This window comes from Aspergillus ambiguus (genome assembly GCF_047715705.1).
Source record: "Aspergillus ambiguus strain CBS 117.58 unplaced genomic scaffold BDV59scaffold_4, whole genome shotgun sequence".
Classification (NCBI taxonomy): Eukaryota; Fungi; Ascomycota; class Eurotiomycetes; order Eurotiales; family Aspergillaceae; genus Aspergillus; species Aspergillus ambiguus.
The window spans coordinates 912395-929943 of NW_027395517.1; the positions used below are offsets into that span (position 1 = coordinate 912395).

Here is a 17549-nt window from a genome sequence, read left to right on the forward strand (position 1 = left end):
CTGCCGAGACCGCAAGTTAGCCGAGCATGTGAAGCTAGGACCCTACGATTGATATCGCGTAGACCGATAGAACGTTGCAAGTTGAATGGGTGGCTGCAATCGATTGCCAGAGAGACAGTTTCTGTATCTTGGGGATCCATCCACCTGGTGCCATGGACGGTGTTCGTGTGATGGATGCGCATACCGAGATAGTGATCGCTGTTCTCCTCCCACCCTGACTGGCCCCGGTATTACTCCGGACAGCCGTGAGTATATCCCGGTCGTGCGACTCATGCTATCTGTCTAGATAGGTAGCAACGGTCAGGAAAACCCCGCAAAGACGGCCGACAAAGGAGGAGATCGTCGGATCGTCCAGCCTAGTCGTCGTTCTTACCAGCTTAGATCCTCGATAGAGCCCATCCCTCACTCGGAGTCTAAAGAGGAGGGGAACGTGGACGAAAGGAGGGGTAGGGATGAAGATGATCAGAAGGTCCTGTGTTATACGGGCCTATCATGAACGATCCTACCGCCAGTTGGACCGGGGACACGTTGCATGGTGCTGACGACTTCTTCCAGTGGGATGACCGCCTCTTGCAAGGAGACTTTGACATGGGCTTGGGAACCAACTGTTGAAGGGGAATGAAGTCGGTGAGATGGATTGAGGTGTTTGGGGGGCGTGGTGGTTGAATGCATGTTGTGTTGTACCGTAGATCTTGCGTCGACATACATACATCCATTGTAAGTAGGACGAGATATTGTAACATGCAGGAAAGAAATGACCCAAACCGCCAACCATGAACGGACCGAGTCAATTGCGGTAGATCCAAGACTGGTTCCAGTCCTCATAAATGGATCCTCCAAAAATAAACCGGCAGAGCCAACCGGAAGGCGGCGTCCAAGGCTGGGTCGGTCACAACCTGACGATACTGACAGTCATGGTACGAGAAGTGTAAGTGTATTGGAGGTAGAAGGTGCTGATGCCTCAGGCCCCCTACTCGTCTATCCAAAAGTCTACCTCACCTTTTTCCCTTCTTCTCTTCCTGACCGTCTTGACAACTTCCTCTCCCCCGCCACCTCTTCTCTTCTCCCCCCTTCTCCCCTCCCCTTCATCATCGCTTGATCTCTCCCTTTCTCTCCTTACTCTCGGCCATCTTTCTCTTCATTTTCTTCGTCATTCCTTTCTTTGCCCCCTCCTTCCCTCCCGTAATTTACCCTGTGTTACATCTCCCCTCTCTCGTCTTCGTCTTCTTCCTCCTCCCTCCCTCTCCTCCCCGCGAGTCCTGTACATTGTTTTCCGTCTCTATATCTTCGCCTGGTCCAAGTCCTTGGCTATCCCCCGCCAAGCTGACTCGGACCTGGGTGTTAGGCTCCCTCGTCCATGCCACGTTCATCGGCTACGGCTAGGAAGAGTCACAGCAATCGGCATGACAATGGCGTTGTCGGTTCCGGAAAGAAAGTGAGCAAGCAAAAATCCAATGGACATCTGAATGGGAATCATCCTGGCTCTTCGACTCCAACCTCTGGCCCCTCCTCCCAAGTCGACTGGACCTCCTCGCGTTCCAACAGTGATACCGCCATCACCACCACCGCTGCTGCCGTCGCCGCCGCGAGGGCCACTGGTCCGGCGGAGTCTTCGAAGGATGTACGGGGCTATCTGAATGGATACACCAAAGGTACTTCGGACATGTCATACGGTCAGACCAACGGCGCCGTCCCGCAGAATGGCAATCTTTCCGGCGACGCCTCGCGCCGCACCGAGAAATCCGCGACCGCTTCCAAGAGGTCCGGTTCCAGTGCCTCCGTCAATCCGCTTCATCTCGCGTCGACCATCCTCAAATCATGTCCCATGTACGACACGATCGCCATCCTGATCTTCCTTCTGCAGCTCCCGCCGATGGTTCTTACCCTGGTTCAGTTCCTGTTCGCCTCCTTGACTTTCATGCCCCCTAGTGGTGCCTCCGCCGGGTCCTTGACCTCAAACTTCGATATCTTCCAGGGTCCGGCCGGAACACCGTCGCTCGGAACCATGATTGCCATGGATGGGTTTTGTCTGCTCTTCTGGGGCCTGTTCATGTGGACCTGGGCTCAAAATTTCGCCCTCGATCTCGCCCATGTCCAGGTCGCCATTACGCTTGGCGGAGGAGGCTCTGGGAAGAATGGTGGTGTCAATACCCTCTGTGTTGGCATCGTTTTGGTTTTGCATCTGATTCGAAGTAAAGGGATACAGGATTTTGTGATGGGTCATCTTCTTTCCGCCAAAATTGTCAGCCCCGATTTGCTGTCGCAATACTCCCACCTCATACCCGCCGAGTTCCGACGTACTGAACCGCAGACTTCTCCGAGCTGGATCCGGAGTTTGCTTGCAGTTCACATTCTAGCCCAGGCAGGTACAGCGATGGCAAGACGGTCTATGGCCAAAAATCGTGCCCCCGCTCCGCCGCGCACCGGTAAGCGTGTGGATACTGAAGCGTCCGCCGGATCGCAGACGCAGTTCGACTCGGCGTTCGAGTCGGGGGCCAGCATGTCTTCGTATATCGGGCCTGACGGGCAATTCGTTACACCGGCAACGCACAAGGATGGTAGAGACAGGTTGATCTCGGCGAAGAAACGCAGGAGACAGGCAAATCAAGTCCGGAGTCGTCAACCCTTTTGGGCTGCACTAGCAAGCACAAAGGTGACGGTGATGAGGGAATATGAGCATTCACGAGCCCTGTCGAAAACGGCTCGAGGCCAGACGATGACCGAGGATGATCTTCAAGGTGTATCGCTGGATGACGGACTTGTTTGGATTACGGATGTGGACAGCTCGACTATCAAGTTTGCCGCCGGTGACTTTACCTCCCCCGATGACGCGACCATGTCGGGCGCTTGTGAGGCTGGCCGTTTGAGCGAGGATATGGAACCGTTTTACGTCTGTGTGAATGGTGCTCTTTGGGCGACTGCGACAATCTCCAAGGTCCCGGATGCGCGAAGGGGTGCAAGTGTGGTGCATTGGCGTGGCGAGATCTCCGGTCTCGCCCCTAACTGTGCATACACTTGCTCTTTCATGCGAAGTGATACCGATGAAGAGATCTGCGCCATGAGTGTGAAGACTCCTGCCACAAGTGACGCAGAGCAAGGTAAGATCCTGCCGTTTCTGATACATACAATGCAACACCCCTCTGATGATACTCAGCAGTCTCTTCTATCGCCGCCCCGCCCCAGCCAACTTATCGGCCGTCATCCCCCACCACCACGCTGAAGAATTCCATTATCAACGCCGAGGCCAAGCTGAACGAGAAGCGCTCCCGACTGAAAAAGGCTAAAAATGACCACAAGCTTGTTGTCTCGAAAATCCGGAAGGAGCTGGAAAATTACAACCACCGCCTCCATAGCGGAACAGATGAGAATCGGCAAAAGCAGCGCTCTCTACAACTGGAAAGGAATATCAAACAAACCGAAGAAGTTACCGCCGTCCTTGAGGTTCAACTAGACAATCTGGAAAATATTCCTGAGGAGGAACTGGAAGAATGGTCCACGCAGAAAGCCAAGTTTGAGCGTGAGCTGGAACTCCTCAACTCGGTAAAGGAGGAACTGGTTTCTGCCCGTTCTGCCGTTGCTCGTGAGGTGTCCGCGTTGGAATCGGAGCTGAATTCAACGGTCCAGAGACGCGAACGTCTCCAGGGCCGTCGTACTAGGGTCAATGAACAGTACGAACGGATCATTTCGGCCAACGCCCAGGGTCTCAACGAGCGAGAACGTCGGGCCGCAGAACAGTTTGCTCGAGAGCAGGACCAAGCGAAACTGGAGGCCAATTTCCATGAGCAATTCGCAAGCATCTCTCAGTCTGTGCAGGAGTATCAGCTGCGCACCAACCAACTCTGGCAACAATCCGCTGCGATCGAACAAGCTATTCAGCAGCAACAGCAGCAGATGCTCATGGATTCTGCCCCCTTGACGCCCGAGGGCAACCTTCCTGGCACGAACCCTCTCAGCGACCCACCGAGTCTGGCGCTGGCCGGATTGACGACGAGCGCTTCGAGCAATCGCTCCCTTTTGGGACTCAGCTTCCCGCCGCTGAAGTCAAGCCCTCTCCAACATGCGTCGTCTTTGGTCGGCGCGTCGTCTCATCCCGCCAGCCCAACACAGCCGTCATACTTGCAGCATTTCCCGACGTCTCCGCTCGCCCACACTAGCTCGCCATTCGAATCGGAATTCGTCTATCGGGACCGTTCCTTCTCCAATCGGTCCGGTCGGAGTAGTCTCTACGATTCCGATCTGATAGATTCGGCCCGCCGTGCGCCGTTCCATTTCGACCTTTCAGAGCCGGTCGGCGAGAAGAGGCAGAGCTTTGGATCTGAGAGCAACGGGCCCAACTTGAGACCAATCTCGAGCCCCTTCCCGCGGGCAGGTAGCCGTGCAAGTGGCAGCGGTAGTGGAAGCGGTAGCGGAAGTGGCAGCCCCAGCTCGGCAGCCGGCAAAGGTATCTAACGCAGTTGTCGATGCTGGCTTCTTGGGTCTGCTTGCGCGTGTGATACTCCAGTTTTCTGCTTCTGTCGATACAAAACTCACAGTCTTGGCGCTCAGTTCTTGATGGATATTTCCAGGTCATTTGGCCCGGCAGCTGTCTGAGACATATCCTGGTCTCTGTCGTCTGTGATCAATAAATACATCTTGTCCTTGTGTAGAATTGTGTCGATAATATTAGACCTGGTGTACTTTGTTTTCTATTGGCGTAGCTGTGGTGTAGCCTTTATTATAAAACGGTGAAACGTTGCAGATATCTGATGACTTCCACGGTTGGTGGGCCTGATGTGCTTGTTGGTGAAGCGGATTGACAGTTCGTATAGAAAACATGAAGAACCATAAGGTACCTGCAGGAGGTAAGGTATTAAGGCCAGCTGAATCGCGTGGATTGCTGGCTGCTTTCCTGTATAACTCTTGAATATCGTATTGGAGTATCTATATACAAGCAAAGAAAACGCAATTCTATGTTCTATGATACAATGCGAGACAGCCTACGCTGTCCTTCCATGATAATACAGCAAAACACGCACATCTATATCTCGTGACCCATAGCCCAGAACCTCGTATTAGCGTAGGTCAAACACAAATCCGCAGCGGAGGTGGTCTCGGCATTGCAACCGTGCAGCGCGCGGACAACCGTGCCAACGACGATAGTGTGATCGTGAACCCTGACGCTGTGCGGGTGGAGGCGACACTCAAACACGAAGGGGAAATCGCGCGACACGATCCCCGCCGCATCGGCCTCCGCCGCACAGTCCGCGTCCCGCTTCCGCCGAAGAAGCGGCAGCGGGCGTGGATGAAGCGGCCCCTCGCCCGGGCTCGGGGCGGGCGGGAGCGGCACAAACTCGAAGTCGCCGCCCTCGTCGCCGACGATGGTGAGGTGGTGGTTTCCGCGGGCGAAATCGCGGGCCAGGGCGGCGGTGGCGCGGCCCGGCGCCAGGAGATGCACCAGGAAGCAGCCGGACGATTGCAGCGCGGTCAGGGTCTCCGAGGGGCGCTTCACGTTGAACGAGACGACCGGGTCCGGGTGGAGCGTGACGGTGTTGAGCGAGGAGACAGTCATGCCGCGGTAGGCGGGCGTCTCGGCGTGCGGATCCGTCGCGGTGATGATGGCCACCGGGTACGGCACGCGGCGCATCAGGAGACGCACCTGGTCGGAGAGGGAGGCGGCGTCCGGGTTATCGGGGTGTGTTGTTGGTGTTGGGGGAGTTGTTGCTTGCGCGGGGACGGCTGGCGCGGTGGCTTTGCTGAAGGGTCTGTGGGAGTGCCATTGCGCGGGACATGGTGGAGGCGTGGAGAGGATGCTGGGGGTGGTTGTTCGGTCTGGATGGAGATGAAGCGTGAGTGGCATGCTCTTGTCTGTGCTGGTAGTTATAGGGGGTATGTTTACCTAGTAGTCGTCCCGCGATTCGACTGGCCGCACCCACGGAGCGAGGATAGAGAAAGCTCATCCCGCCGGAATGCACTCACGGAGAGAGAGAAGAGACACAGGTAGTAGAGAGGAGACCGTCAAGGCGAGCCACAGTCATCGTGAAGAAGCGTCCACATCAGCCGTTCACTTCCGAAGCACCAGCATGCTGCGAGGGCGTGGACCGGAGCGAGTGGGTTGTATACGGAGCTGCTGGGACGGATTGAGGTTGAAAAGACGCTGGGCGGTGCTGACATAAGCACATCTCCGAACCGCCAAATTTCTCCGCCAGAAAAGGCACGCTCTCCATCCGCCAGACATCCACACCACGCTGTATCCCACACCTCAGTCAATTCCCTCTTCTTCTGTACAGACTGCTCCTTTATCCTTGGTCTGCACCAATGTCGCTTGCCACGCCGCTCCGCCGCACGGCGACCACCGCCCGTGTCCAGACCTCCACCACCTTCATCTGCTCGCAATGCCGACATGCCACGCTCCTGCGCCGTCCCAAGCGCCCCTACACCTTCACGCAGCTCATAACGCTCTCCGACGGCAGCGCCTTTACGCACCGCACCACGTCACCCGCTCCCGTGTACCGCTCCACCCGCGACACGCGCAACAGTCTGCTCTGGAACCCGTCATCCAGCAAGCTGATGAACGTCGAGGAGGACGAGGCCGGACGACTCGCCGCCTTCCGCGCCAAATTCGGCCGCAGCTGGGATGCCAACACGCCCGTTGAGGGCGAGGCAGACGCCAAGGCCTCGAAACCGGACGACAAGCAGAGTAAAGAAGACGCTGCTGCTGCGGCAGCTGCGGCCGCCGCCGAGGCCGAGGAGGAAGATGACAACCTGCTGGATTTGATCAGCTCGTTTGGACAGGAGGAGCAGAGTGGTGGTGCGTCGGGAAAGAAGAAGAATTAGGATTGGGAGTTATCAATTGTTTTTGGTTTTCTTCTGTACAATATGGAGTATGCATGATGTATTCATACGGTTGGAATTCGGCTTTGGAATTCGATACCTCTATTGTTCGTCTTCTGGACATTTATCTTCTATAGGGCGTCCGACCTGTCCGCTGGTGCGTCTTTCTAGGCAAGGATCGTATTAATGTTTACTGGTATTATAGCAGTGGTATTCGGATTGCGGAATTGCGTGACTGGCCATGACTTGAATATACGCCGGGACCACAACGTACAGTAATTGACGAAACGGCTCGCTGGAGAAGATACGTGAAAACTGAAAAGACGACATACAAGTTGGTGGCTTTCTTTTATACAGAACAGGGTAAAAGGAAAAGCCGTAAACATGGGACAATCGGGGTAGACTATGCTTCCTCTGCGGCCACGGCGGGAGCACTTTCGCTATTTTCTGGCTGTGCCGACTCGGCGGGGGCATTCGTACCGTCTTTGGGGGTAGCATAAAACGGGTTGCCTTCTTCCCCAGCATCCAGCTGCAGTAGAAATGTCTCCCAAAGCTCAATAAGCTGGGAGGGAAGTTAGCAGGGACTTCGCTGGGCTCGGATGGTTACATACCTCCTTCTGAGCTTCAACAGCGCTCTCAAGGAAAGTCTCCACACCGGACTTGAAATCTTCCACCTTTTCCTTCTCGAACCGTTGCAGTTCGTTGCGCATCAACCGGCCCATGTCCTCGAACAAGAGGCGTGCTTGGTGCACCTTTCTCTCGGCATCGGCCACGTCGGCATTGGCTTGGTTTAGACGGTCCTGCTGGGTCTTGCCCTGCCGCAGGAGCTTCTCTTGGGTATGTTTACGCTTTTGCATCTCCGACTCGGCCGCGTGCCAGCTGTGGAAGGCCTTTTGGCGCTGGGAAAAGGCAGTCTTGATGCTCCCAATCAGACGGAGGTATTCATCGATCGTGATTCCCAACGTCAGAACATCTTGTTGAGCCTGACGTTCGTAGAGTTCCCGGATGCGTAGCTGGAGATCGGAGAGCCCATCTAGAGGAGAGGAAAGGGCCGGAGACAGCTCGACCGCTGCCAGAGCATGCAGTGAAGCCGAGAAATCACCCGCAGCTTCGGCGAGACCCTTTCGTTGCGCAACAACCGTGTCAATGGATTTCATCAGGGCCTTGAGTTGATTCTCTAAAGCGTCCAGGTAGATCTTCCGATCATGGAACCACTGCATGAGGTGTGAGTATAGGAAACCAGACGCCTCCAGAGCAAACTTACGTCGTCATGCTCAACGAACTTTCCACCTCCGCCGACACTGATACCGAAGGAGCTAAACATGCCCTTGTTCTGGCCAAGGTCTGGCTCGCGATTCTCCTTGTTCTTGACATCCAAGTTGAACGATTCGCTCTCGAGGAAGATCTTAAGATCGCCGTCGTGTTGAAGGATGGGGTGCGCCGCAATCTTGTTCAGCATCCGCTCCAGTGCAGCTCGTCTGGATTCAACAAAATTGGTGTCGAACCGGCCGACGGCCTGTTTCTCGGGGGGAGGGGGCACTACAACGCCTGGATTGTTGCTGTGCATCGAATTATACAGCCAGAGGAAGTCACGGTACCGACGGCTGACGGCGAATTCAGGTTGCCGGTATGCCTTGGAGGTGGTCTGCGAGCCAGTTAGACCTGCGATGAGCCATGAAACTCGGGTTTGGAAAACCTACCTTGGTCCTCACTTGATATACGATATGGCTGCTGGTCAGATCTCCAACCTTATGCGGATCGCCGACAGTGATGTCGAACGTTGGATTGGCCGCCTTCTCGACGCTGATGCTGGGTTCAGACTGCCGCTTGGAACTGTCCGCCTCGCTGGGGGCCTGTACCGGCGGGGGATTTCTCACTCCCGCGCCGTCCTCCTCCAAGCTCATAGGGTCGGCCATTCCAGCCGCGCTAGAAGCCTGCGACGTTGATGACGTGGGCCGCACATTTCGCCCGGCGAAGGTCTCCTTCTGAGGTGGTGTGGGAGCCTGATCGGGGGTGGTGGGACTGGTGTCGTCGGCTTTGTCTCCGAGCGGGCCCAACGGATCGAGGGTATCATCGACAGTTTCTAGTTTGGTCGTTTGTGCACTGATCTTGCGGGTGCCGCGGGGGCCTCGTCGCACGGGGGAACGGACGTTGTTGGAGCTCGGTTGTTGTGACGATTGTTCGGAAGCTGCGCGGATGATGCGGTTAGGAGCGAGGTATAGATGGGCGGGGACCTATGGTCACGTACCGGTGGCATGTTCTCCAGAAGTCGAGCCATTGCGACTAGTCGATTGCGAAGGTACATCTGGTGGAAGTCATGGGTTAGCGATTGCACGATGATGGCGCTGCGGTATCAGCAACGTGACTGCCTACTTACCGCCCCACGGGGAGTCGCCTGCGTCCAGATCCATGGAGGGGATGCGTGGGACAATGAGGAGAGGAGGAAGATAGAGCGAAGAGGATGGATTGAGAGAGGGCAGTGCGAGAAGAAAAGACGAGGCGTGGGGGGAAGAGGGAGGAAGCTGGAGGGAGGGAGGAGGACGTAGTTGAGTTGAAGTTACTAAGTTGGCCTGCCTGGATGGACCGACCGATGATGATCCGCCCAATTGCGCCCGGATTAGGGTTCCCCCGCCCAGCTCTACATCTACCTTCCAGTCCTTTACAGGATATAGAACATTATATATATACATCTTCTCGTTACGGCATATCCTCTATCATGCAAAAGAATTATTTGACCCATGGGATGCCCAGCTTGTGCATCTCTACGGCCAGCTGGAAGAGATAATCCAGACTCTCACACTGCGTCTTGGCTTTGGCGACATCATCCCCCCAGACGTAACTGTCCACCGGTTAGAAGCCACTAGGGTCACAATCAGAGGAAGAACTTACATTCCGTGTCTCTGGACCAGCACCGCGTAGGTGTCGGGGTTTTCCTCCATGGCCTTTTCCAGGCTGCCAGTGAGGTCCTCCTCGAACGCAGTGTTCTCGATGATGGGGATGCGAAGCGTGTCATGGAATCCCATCATTCCCTTGCCCTTGCCACGGGGAATCCCCTTGATCTGCTCAATATTGCTGATCTCGAAGTATCCGCCGGGACCCCTCTCGCGCTCGACCAACAGCGTCACCAAGACGGCCCACTGCGAGTGCGTGTGAATGCAGCAGCCGGCGCCGCGCTCAAAGGCAGCCAGGAAGAGCGGGGTGCATGCGGAGGGTTTCAGAGCCAGCGGTTTGCGAATGTACTTGCGGTCGGAGGGGGGGTACTTGGGAGTGGGGAACTCAAGCACGAAGATGTTATGCGGCTGCATCAGCTCCTTCTGCACGCCGGAGGGGGCGATGAAAATGTGATCGCCACGACGGATGGAGGTCTAGCCATGCGATTGATGAGCTTTTATTGTATGTTGTTGAACGAGGCGCAACTTACCCCTCCACCAGTTCCGGTCACCCAGCCCCAGTTGTAGAATTTGCGACACAGATCGGGGATCATGTTGGCGGGGTGATCCGGATCGGAAGATTGGACCAAATGGTCATTGTTGTCTTTCTGTTGGATATCCTGCGACATGATGAGATGTAGAGAGGGTGGTGGTAGAGGAAGTCGGAGGGGAGCGAAAGAGGGAAAAAAAGACGAAAAAAGCGGAAATTGGATGATGCACGTGCGGGGAAGGCGGATGACTGTTGATTGCTGGTGGAGCAGCTGGACGAACACATTCCGTTGGTTAAGGTTATGTCAGGGCATACGAGATCGATAGAGAGAGAATAAATAGAGAGGTACATTATATATAGGTATGTATCTCTATCGTATAAAAATTCTATAGAATCCAGTAACATCATAATAAAATAATGTAGAACAGTACAAGAACCGGCGAGATCAATGGAATCACCTTGTCTGATGGAAGCTTGGAGAAACCGCCCACTAAACCTTTCTGGGCAGAAGAGGCCACCTTGAACTTCCCAGCTTCACGCATCGCATAAAACCATCCCATCTCTCCCCCCTTCTTCTCTCTTCCTCTTCCCCCCTCTCTCGTCTTGTGTGGTCGGCCTCTCTGCTTCCCCCCCATATCCCTCGTCTACTGTCCTTCTCCTCCTACCCAGGACCCTCAATTGATTCGTCTCTCCCTCTCCTGTGTTTGTTTCCTTCTTTCCTCTCTCGCCTGTCCTACATTGAAGATCTCCCACCATGCGTATCAACGCAGCCTTGACCTCCGCTCTGGTCTCCTCCGCCACTCTCATGGGCTATGCTCATGCTGAGGAGGCCGAGACCAAGCCTGAGGCTACTTCCCTGGCGGAAAAGCCCACGTTCACCGTACGTGACCCGCCCATCCGAGTCCATCTCCGCATCTGCTGACTCTTCCTCAGCCCACCACTCTGAAGGCTCCCTTCCTGGAACAGTTTACCGATGACTGGCAATCCAGATGGACCCCGTCTCACGCGAAGAAGGAGGACTCTCAGTCCGAGGAAGACTGGGCCTATGTTGGTGAATGGTCCGTGGAGGAGCCCACCGTACTGAAGGGTATGGAAGGCGACAAGGGTCTGGTAGTCAAGAACCCTGCTGCTCACCACGCCATCTCCGCGAAATTCCCCAAGAAGATTGACAACAAGGGCAAGACCCTTGTCGTTCAGTACGAGGTCAAGCCGCAAAGTAAGCCAATCGATCAATCTTCACAGTCGCCCAATGATCCTAACCCTTCCTCTCCCAGACTCCCTCGTCTGCGGTGGTGCCTACCTGAAGCTCCTTCAGGACAACAAGAAGCTCCACGCCGAGGAGTTCTCCAACGCCTCTCCCTACGTCATCATGTTCGGTCCCGACAAGTGCGGTGCCACCAACAAGGTACGATCCTCCTGGCGCCGACATGATACCAGCAGATGCTGACTCCCCCAAGGTTCACTTTATCTTCCGTCACAAGAACCCCAAGACTGGCGAGTATGAGGAGAAGCACCTCAAGGCTCCCCCCGCCGCTCGCACCAACAAGGTCACCTCCCTCTACACCCTGATTGTCCGCCCCGACCAGTCCTTCCAGATCCTCATCGATGGCGAGGCCGTCAAGAACGGTACCCTGTTGGAGGACTTCAACCCCCCGGTCAACCCTGAGAAGGAGATCGATGATCCCAAGGACTCCAAGCCCTCCGACTGGGTTGATGAGGCCAAGATCCCCGATCCCGAGGCTACCAAACCCGAGGACTGGGACGAGGAGGCCCCTTACGAAATCGTTGACGAGGATGCGACTAAGCCCGATGACTGGCTTGAGGAGGAACCCACCAGCATCCCCGACCCTGAGGCTGAGAAGCCTGAGGACTGGGATGACGAGGAGGATGGCGACTGGATCCCTCCCACTGTTCCCAACCCCAAGTGCGCCGATGTCTCCGGATGTGGCCCCTGGACTGCTCCCATGAAGAAGAACCCCGCCTACAAGGGCAAGTGGTCTGCCCCTCTCATCGACAACCCTGCCTACAAGGGCCCCTGGAAGCCGCGCAAGATTGCCAACCCTGCTTACTTCGAGGACAAGACTCCTGCCAACTTCGAGCCCATGGGTGCTGTAAGAATCCCTCATCTCGCGCTGGTTCTTTTCAGACGCTAACCGGATAATAGATTGGTTTTGAGATCTGGACTATGCAGAACGACATCCTGTTCGACAACATCTACATTGGTCACTCCGTTGAGGATGCTGAGAAGCTCCGCAAGGAGACCTTTGATGTCAAGCACCCCGTTGAGCTGGCTGAGGAGGAGGCCCTGAAGCCCAAGCCGCAGGAGACTGGAGCTACCCCCAGCGTTGGCTTCAAGGAAGACCCGGTTACCTACGTCCGCGAGAAGGTTGACTATTTCGTCGGCCTGGCCAAGGAGGACCCCGTCAACGCCGTGAAGCAGGTTCCTGAGGTGGCTGGCGCCCTTGGCGCTCTCCTTCTGACCATGGTTCTCGTCATTGTGGGAGCCATTGGCGCCAGCAGCCCAGCACCCGCTCCCAAGAAGGGCAAGGAGGCCGCTGGATCGGGCAAGGAGAAGGATGAGAAGGCTACCAGCTCCTCTGCCGATACTGGCAAGGGCAGTGCCACCAAGCGGGCCACGCGCTCCTCGGCGGAGTAAATCCACTGTTCCCTGAGTGGAACGAGTGAAGCGCAGAAAGTCGAAAAGAAAGAAAAAAAATACCCTAGGATAAATTCCCAAAACACAGAATTTTCTATTTCACGTTTATATTCTCTATACTGGCGCGACTCCATGGAGGGAAGAGACTGTAACGAGCTTGTACGTGGAGAACTGGGGGTTAATATTCAGTTGAATGTAGAGTATAGCTTGCAATCAAATTGCGTAATCTACCAAGGTATCAACCATGTGTTATCTATGGCCCAAGTAATAGGGAATTAAACCTACATCCTCTTGCTTTATGCCCGGCCTCTTGTGTAAATTAGCGCCTCCCGTCCCTCTTTTTTCAACTGCGGCTACTTTTCAATGAAAGATATAAATGCGAGCTTGGCCTCTTGTCGACATGACTGGAATGCAATAGAAAAGACTAAACGAAAGGGCATTAAAACGCGAACACAGCTACTAAATCACCATCCCCTGTTCGTAATCGTCGCGCCGAATTGAGATCGCAGAAAGCCACATGGCTGGAGAACTTCTTTCAAGACTGGAAGCCACCAATCCTCAACATATACTCCGGGAAGAAGCAACTATACTCCCAGTCGACAATCCCCGAAATGGGTCCTTCGTACACTATTATATTACGTGCATCCAGATCCCCACGGGTCAGGACGAACTTCTAGAATCCCCTCATCTTTGGCGAGCGCCTCTTCCAAAAGGCCAGTGCCAGTGGTGATTTCACTCGAGCCAGACACCACTGATCAAATTCCTCTTCCGCGCCGAACGGACCCATATCATCAAAGTGCAAACGATCAAAGAAGTTCCATGTCTTTCGGTGATTAGATCGGTTAGGAAATACTCCATAGGATCCATTGTATGTGCTCGGAATTACTTGCTGAACTGGAAGACGATTGCCTAAACGGGCCCTGCCCACGTAGTTGGGGAACGGCCTTCCGATTGGCGGAGAGCGCCGAGTTATCGGTCGGTGATAGCGCCTTCCCGAACGGGACAGCAACAATCGCCCTTGGACCTGGTTTACTCCGTATATAACAACTTCTCCGCTCGCCACTTTCCCCCTCACTCTCTGTCTTTCTCCCCCTTCTCTCCCCTGTCGGCTGTCGACTCAAATACTGCAGTTCTCTCTGTCATCCTTCCTCTCATCTTCCCCGCTACCACTATGGCCGCTTGTCGTCGGTCCCTGGCGCGCTCTCTCCCCGCTCTCCGCGCCGCTTCTCCCCGCACTACCCCTGCTGTGGCCACTCTCTCTTCCGCCAGAGTTGCAGCTTCTCGCTCTCTCACCACCGCTTCTCTGTCTTCTTCCAAGTCCGTGATGGCCTCTCACAGAGCCCTGGCGGCGTCCGCTTCGTCGGCGCAGGTGGCGACACGCCGTCTGCATGCGACTGCTCAGCAGATGGTCCCCGCAACTACATCCGCGGCTACTACTGCGACCGAATACCCGACGGACCACCAGCCCATTGCGAACCCCATCGACACCGCCAACTTCCTCGACAACGAATTTGTGCCTTCTAAGGCTAGCACCTGGATTGACCTCCATGACCCGGCTACCAACAACCTTGTCACCCGGGTGCCCCAGAGCACCGACGAGGAGCTCCGGGCCGCCGTCGAGTCCGCCCAGAAGGCATTCCCAGCATGGCGGGCTACCAGCGTCATTGCCAGGCAGCAGATCATGTTCAAGTTTGTCAATTTGATCCGTGCTAACTGGGACCGTCTGGCTTCGTCCATCACTCTCGAGCAGGGCAAGACTTTCGCCGATGCTAAGGGTGATGTTCTCCGTGGTCTTCAGGTGGCCGAAACCGCCTGTGGCATTACCACTCAGATGACTGGCGAGGTCCTTGAGGTCGCCAAGGATATGGAGACCCGTAGCTACCGGGAGCCTCTTGGTGTTGTCGCTGCCATCTGTCCCTTCAGTACGCTTACCCCTTTCCGATCCTCCCCGGGTCCGAGGTGTTTTGTTCTCCGATGCTAACCGTCCGCCCCCCAGACTTCCCCGCCATGATTCCCCTGTGGTGCATTCCCGTTGCGACCGTGACCGGTAACTGTCTCGTCATGAAGCCTTCGGAGCGCGACCCCGGTGCCGCCATGATCCTGGCTGAGCTCGCCAAGGAGGCCGGTTTCCCTCCCGGTGTCATCAACATCATTCACGGCTCGGCCAAGACTGTTGATTTCATCCTTGATGAGCCCGCTATCAAGGCTATCAGCTTCGTCGGCAGCAACCGTGCCGGTGAATACATTTACACTCGTGGCTCGGCCAATGGCAAGCGTGTGCAGGCCAACCTGGGCGCCAAGAACCATGCCGCCGTGCTGCCAGACTGCAACAAGAACAACACCCTAAACGCCATCGTCGGTGCCGCCTTCGGTGCCGCAGGCCAGCGCTGCATGGCTCTGAGCACCGTGGTCACGGTCGGCGAGACCAAGGAATGGCTTCCTGAGATCGCCGAACGGGCCAAGGCTCTGAACGTCAACGGTGGTTTCGAAGAGGGTGCCGACCTGGGCCCCGTTATCTCTCCCGAGAGCAAGAAGCGCATCGAGGACCTGATCGCCAGCGCCGAAAAGGAGGGTGCCACCATCCTTCTGGACGGCCGGGGCTACAAGCCCGAGAAGTATCCCAACGGCAACTTCGTCGGCCCGACCATCATCACCAACGTCACCCCCGATATGACGTGCTACAAGGAGGAGATCTTCGGCCCTGTTCTGGTCTGCCTCAGCGTCGACACCCTCGAGGATGCTATCGACCTCATCAACAAGAACGAATACGGTAACGGCGCGGCCATCTTCACCCGTTCTGGTTCTACTGCTTCTCGCTTCCAGAAGGACATTGAGGCCGGCCAAGTCGGAATCAATGTGCCCATTCCTGTCCCTCTTCCTATGTTCTCCTTCACCGGCAACAAGAAGAGTATTGCGGGCGGCGGCGCCAACACCTTCTACGGCAAGCCCGGCCTGCAGTTCTACACGCAGCAGAAAACCGTGACCAGCCACTGGCGCAGTGAAGATGCTGTCAGCACCAAGGCGCACGTTGTGATGCCTACTCACTCGTGATGGGGTCCATCTGAAAAGTAAAATGCAAAATAAAAGATAAATATGGGCTTATTTTTGGTTTTTTTCAGCGTATCATCGAGATTGATCATGCGATGTCGGCTGTTTCTGTCTGTATGAGGTTATATAAAGTTGATATCCTGAGTTGTTAATGAAACAGATTGCATCATTATTTTGACCAGAAATTGGGAAATTAGTGGTAGGGCTGACAGCCTTAGCTGAGAATTATTGGTCAACTGGATTGTTGGTAACGAGTGGACGGACTAATGCAAAACTATACAAAGGAATTCATCGTCACATTCGCGCATGGCTTGACCTGGCAAACATGCCAAAACCATGACTATTCTATATAGTAGATAACCAGTAGACCTACGTCCTTCCCGCATTATCCGGCCGTCTCCACGCCATCGCCCGTCGTAACTTTGTGTGGACAACGTAAAATCTCACATGATAATCTCGTCTTCCTCAGCCTCTGGCTGCGGGGGAATATAGGTGTAGATCAAGCGGGCCATCTCGTAAGATCCATTGTTGGCGACGACAACACGACGGGTGTAGTAACGTTCTCCGTTGATAATCTCGAAGCCCCAGATCTGCAGCCGTCAGTATCCGTGCCGGTCTCAACACACGCAAGCAAAACCAACGGGCACAAGCGAACGTACCTGCTCAGCAGTCCAGGTGCTGTCCAAGCTCCGCACAAAGCTCTGCAACCAGAGACCCTCACCCTCGCCGTACTCTTCACCCAAGTTCTCGACGATCCAGCCGTCGCACTCGCTCCCGTCCTTCAGGATCTCGCCGTTGAGGAACTTCTTGACCTGCTCGTCGTCGGTCTCGGTGCTCCACGCATGGTTAGGCCGGACCTTGCCGTCGGCGCTCTTCGAGCCGCGGAAGAACTTGGACTGACCCTCGACCCGGCCGAAGATGTGGTCCTGGTGCTCGCGCGTCTGCCAGTCGGTCGTGCGGTTCTCGGTCGTGCCCTCAATGCCGCCCGTGACGTACTGCTTGATGTCGATGTGACTGATTTGGGGGTCCTTCTCGTCGGCGTACTGCTTCACTTCCGCCGTGATGTACGCAAGACTGATGGCTTTGCGGAGGAACCAGCCCATCCCTTGCTGTTGTCGCAATTGTGGTTAGTCTGGGTTGCGGTCGGGGATGGGAATGGTGGCGCGGGGACTCACCAGGGTCAGAAGCGGATCACTGGGGTCGGACAGGGTGTAGTCCTGGTGGTCTGGTTAGTCCAGCGAAGGTGTAGAGTTGTATTTAACGCGCGGGGATGTACCATAGTCCAGCTACCGTTGAGGTTCTTGATGGAGGCTTCTGCGGGGGCGGCCATGATGGGATATGAGATGGTCAGACAAGTATAGTGTAAGGGAGTGGATTCAAAGTGCTCGGTTTTGTATGAGGAGAGAAAAGAGCGACGGTACGAAGTAGAGGGGAGAAATAAGTAGTATGGAGAAGGGAGTCGCCGGTTCTTCCCCTCCACATTTTCCCCTTTGGGAACCGCACCGAGGCTGCGCTTCGACTACCCCACGTGCATGTGCGTCATCTTAGTCATTGTAATTATTATGCCTGAGGCGCCACTACCCCTTGCACGTGATGCTATCAACAATCGGCCGCT

General features: G+C 55.5%; 9 protein-coding genes across 9 annotated transcripts; 4 read left to right on the top strand and 5 right to left on the bottom strand.

Moving 5' to 3' along the window:
* Positions 1-446: 446 nt before the first annotated feature.
* Positions 447-1023, bottom strand: BDV59DRAFT_171402 (uncharacterized protein). The gene has a single exon (XM_073688566.1). The coding sequence runs from the start codon at positions 823-825 to the stop codon at positions 478-480; it is 348 nt and encodes a 115-aa protein (XP_073551508.1). The 5' UTR covers positions 826-1023; the 3' UTR covers positions 447-477.
* Positions 1024-4711, top strand: BDV59DRAFT_171404 (putative ubiquitination network signaling protein). Its single transcript, XM_073688567.1, has 2 exons — positions 1024-3098; positions 3158-4711. Exons 1-2 carry the CDS (start codon positions 1358-1360, stop codon positions 4447-4449), a joined length of 3033 nt encoding a protein of 1010 aa, XP_073551509.1. The 5' UTR covers positions 1024-1357; the 3' UTR covers positions 4450-4711.
* Positions 4712-5017: 306 nt separating this feature from the next.
* On the bottom strand, positions 5018-5836 carry BDV59DRAFT_199097 (flavin reductase family protein; the record flags this gene model as incomplete). Its single annotated transcript, XM_073693291.1, has 1 exon — positions 5018-5836. The coding sequence occupies one exon, from the start codon at positions 5834-5836 to the stop codon at positions 5018-5020; it is 819 nt and encodes a 272-aa protein (XP_073551510.1).
* Positions 5837-6107: 271 nt separating this feature from the next.
* Positions 6108-6994, top strand: BDV59DRAFT_113074 (mitochondrial 54S ribosomal protein bL31m). The gene has a single exon (XM_073686644.1). It carries the CDS (start codon positions 6295-6297, stop codon positions 6811-6813), a length of 519 nt encoding a protein of 172 aa, XP_073551511.1. The 5' UTR covers positions 6108-6294; the 3' UTR covers positions 6814-6994.
* Position 6995: 1 nt separating this feature from the next.
* BDV59DRAFT_113073 (sorting nexin 1) lies at positions 6996-9367 on the bottom strand. Its single transcript, XM_073686643.1, has 6 exons — positions 9188-9367; positions 9059-9115; positions 8511-8998; positions 8075-8455; positions 7422-8024; positions 6996-7372 (listed from the first exon to the last, which is right to left on the bottom strand). The coding sequence occupies exons 1-6, from the start codon at positions 9219-9221 to the stop codon at positions 7214-7216; spliced, it is 1722 nt and encodes a 573-aa protein (XP_073551512.1). The 5' UTR covers positions 9222-9367; the 3' UTR covers positions 6996-7213.
* A 54-nt stretch (positions 9368-9421) lies between these two features.
* On the bottom strand, positions 9422-10404 carry mde1 (methylthioribulose 1-phosphate dehydratase MDE1). The gene is made up of 3 exons (XM_073688568.1): positions 10232-10404; positions 9700-10175; positions 9422-9649 (listed from the first exon to the last, which is right to left on the bottom strand). Exons 1-3 carry the CDS (start codon positions 10367-10369, stop codon positions 9538-9540), a joined length of 726 nt encoding a protein of 241 aa, XP_073551513.1. The 5' UTR covers positions 10370-10404; the 3' UTR covers positions 9422-9537.
* Positions 10405-10765: 361 nt separating this feature from the next.
* On the top strand, positions 10766-13123 carry clxA (calnexin). Its single transcript, XM_073688569.1, has 5 exons — positions 10766-11110; positions 11164-11446; positions 11505-11635; positions 11688-12341; positions 12395-13123. The coding sequence occupies exons 1-5, from the start codon at positions 10985-10987 to the stop codon at positions 12884-12886; spliced, it is 1686 nt and encodes a 561-aa protein (XP_073551514.1). The 5' UTR covers positions 10766-10984; the 3' UTR covers positions 12887-13123.
* Positions 13124-13826: 703 nt separating this feature from the next.
* Positions 13827-16222, top strand: BDV59DRAFT_171415 (CoA-acylating methylmalonate-semialdehyde dehydrogenase). The gene is made up of 2 exons (XM_073688570.1): positions 13827-14808; positions 14883-16222. Exons 1-2 carry the CDS (start codon positions 14058-14060, stop codon positions 15935-15937), a joined length of 1806 nt encoding a protein of 601 aa, XP_073551515.1. The 5' UTR covers positions 13827-14057; the 3' UTR covers positions 15938-16222.
* Positions 16223-17415, bottom strand: BDV59DRAFT_171416 (uncharacterized protein). Its single transcript, XM_073688571.1, has 4 exons — positions 17211-17415; positions 17110-17151; positions 16594-17043; positions 16223-16524 (listed from the first exon to the last, which is right to left on the bottom strand). Exons 1-4 carry the CDS (start codon positions 17262-17264, stop codon positions 16378-16380), a joined length of 693 nt encoding a protein of 230 aa, XP_073551516.1. The 5' UTR covers positions 17265-17415; the 3' UTR covers positions 16223-16377.
* Positions 17416-17549: the final 134 nt, after the last annotated feature.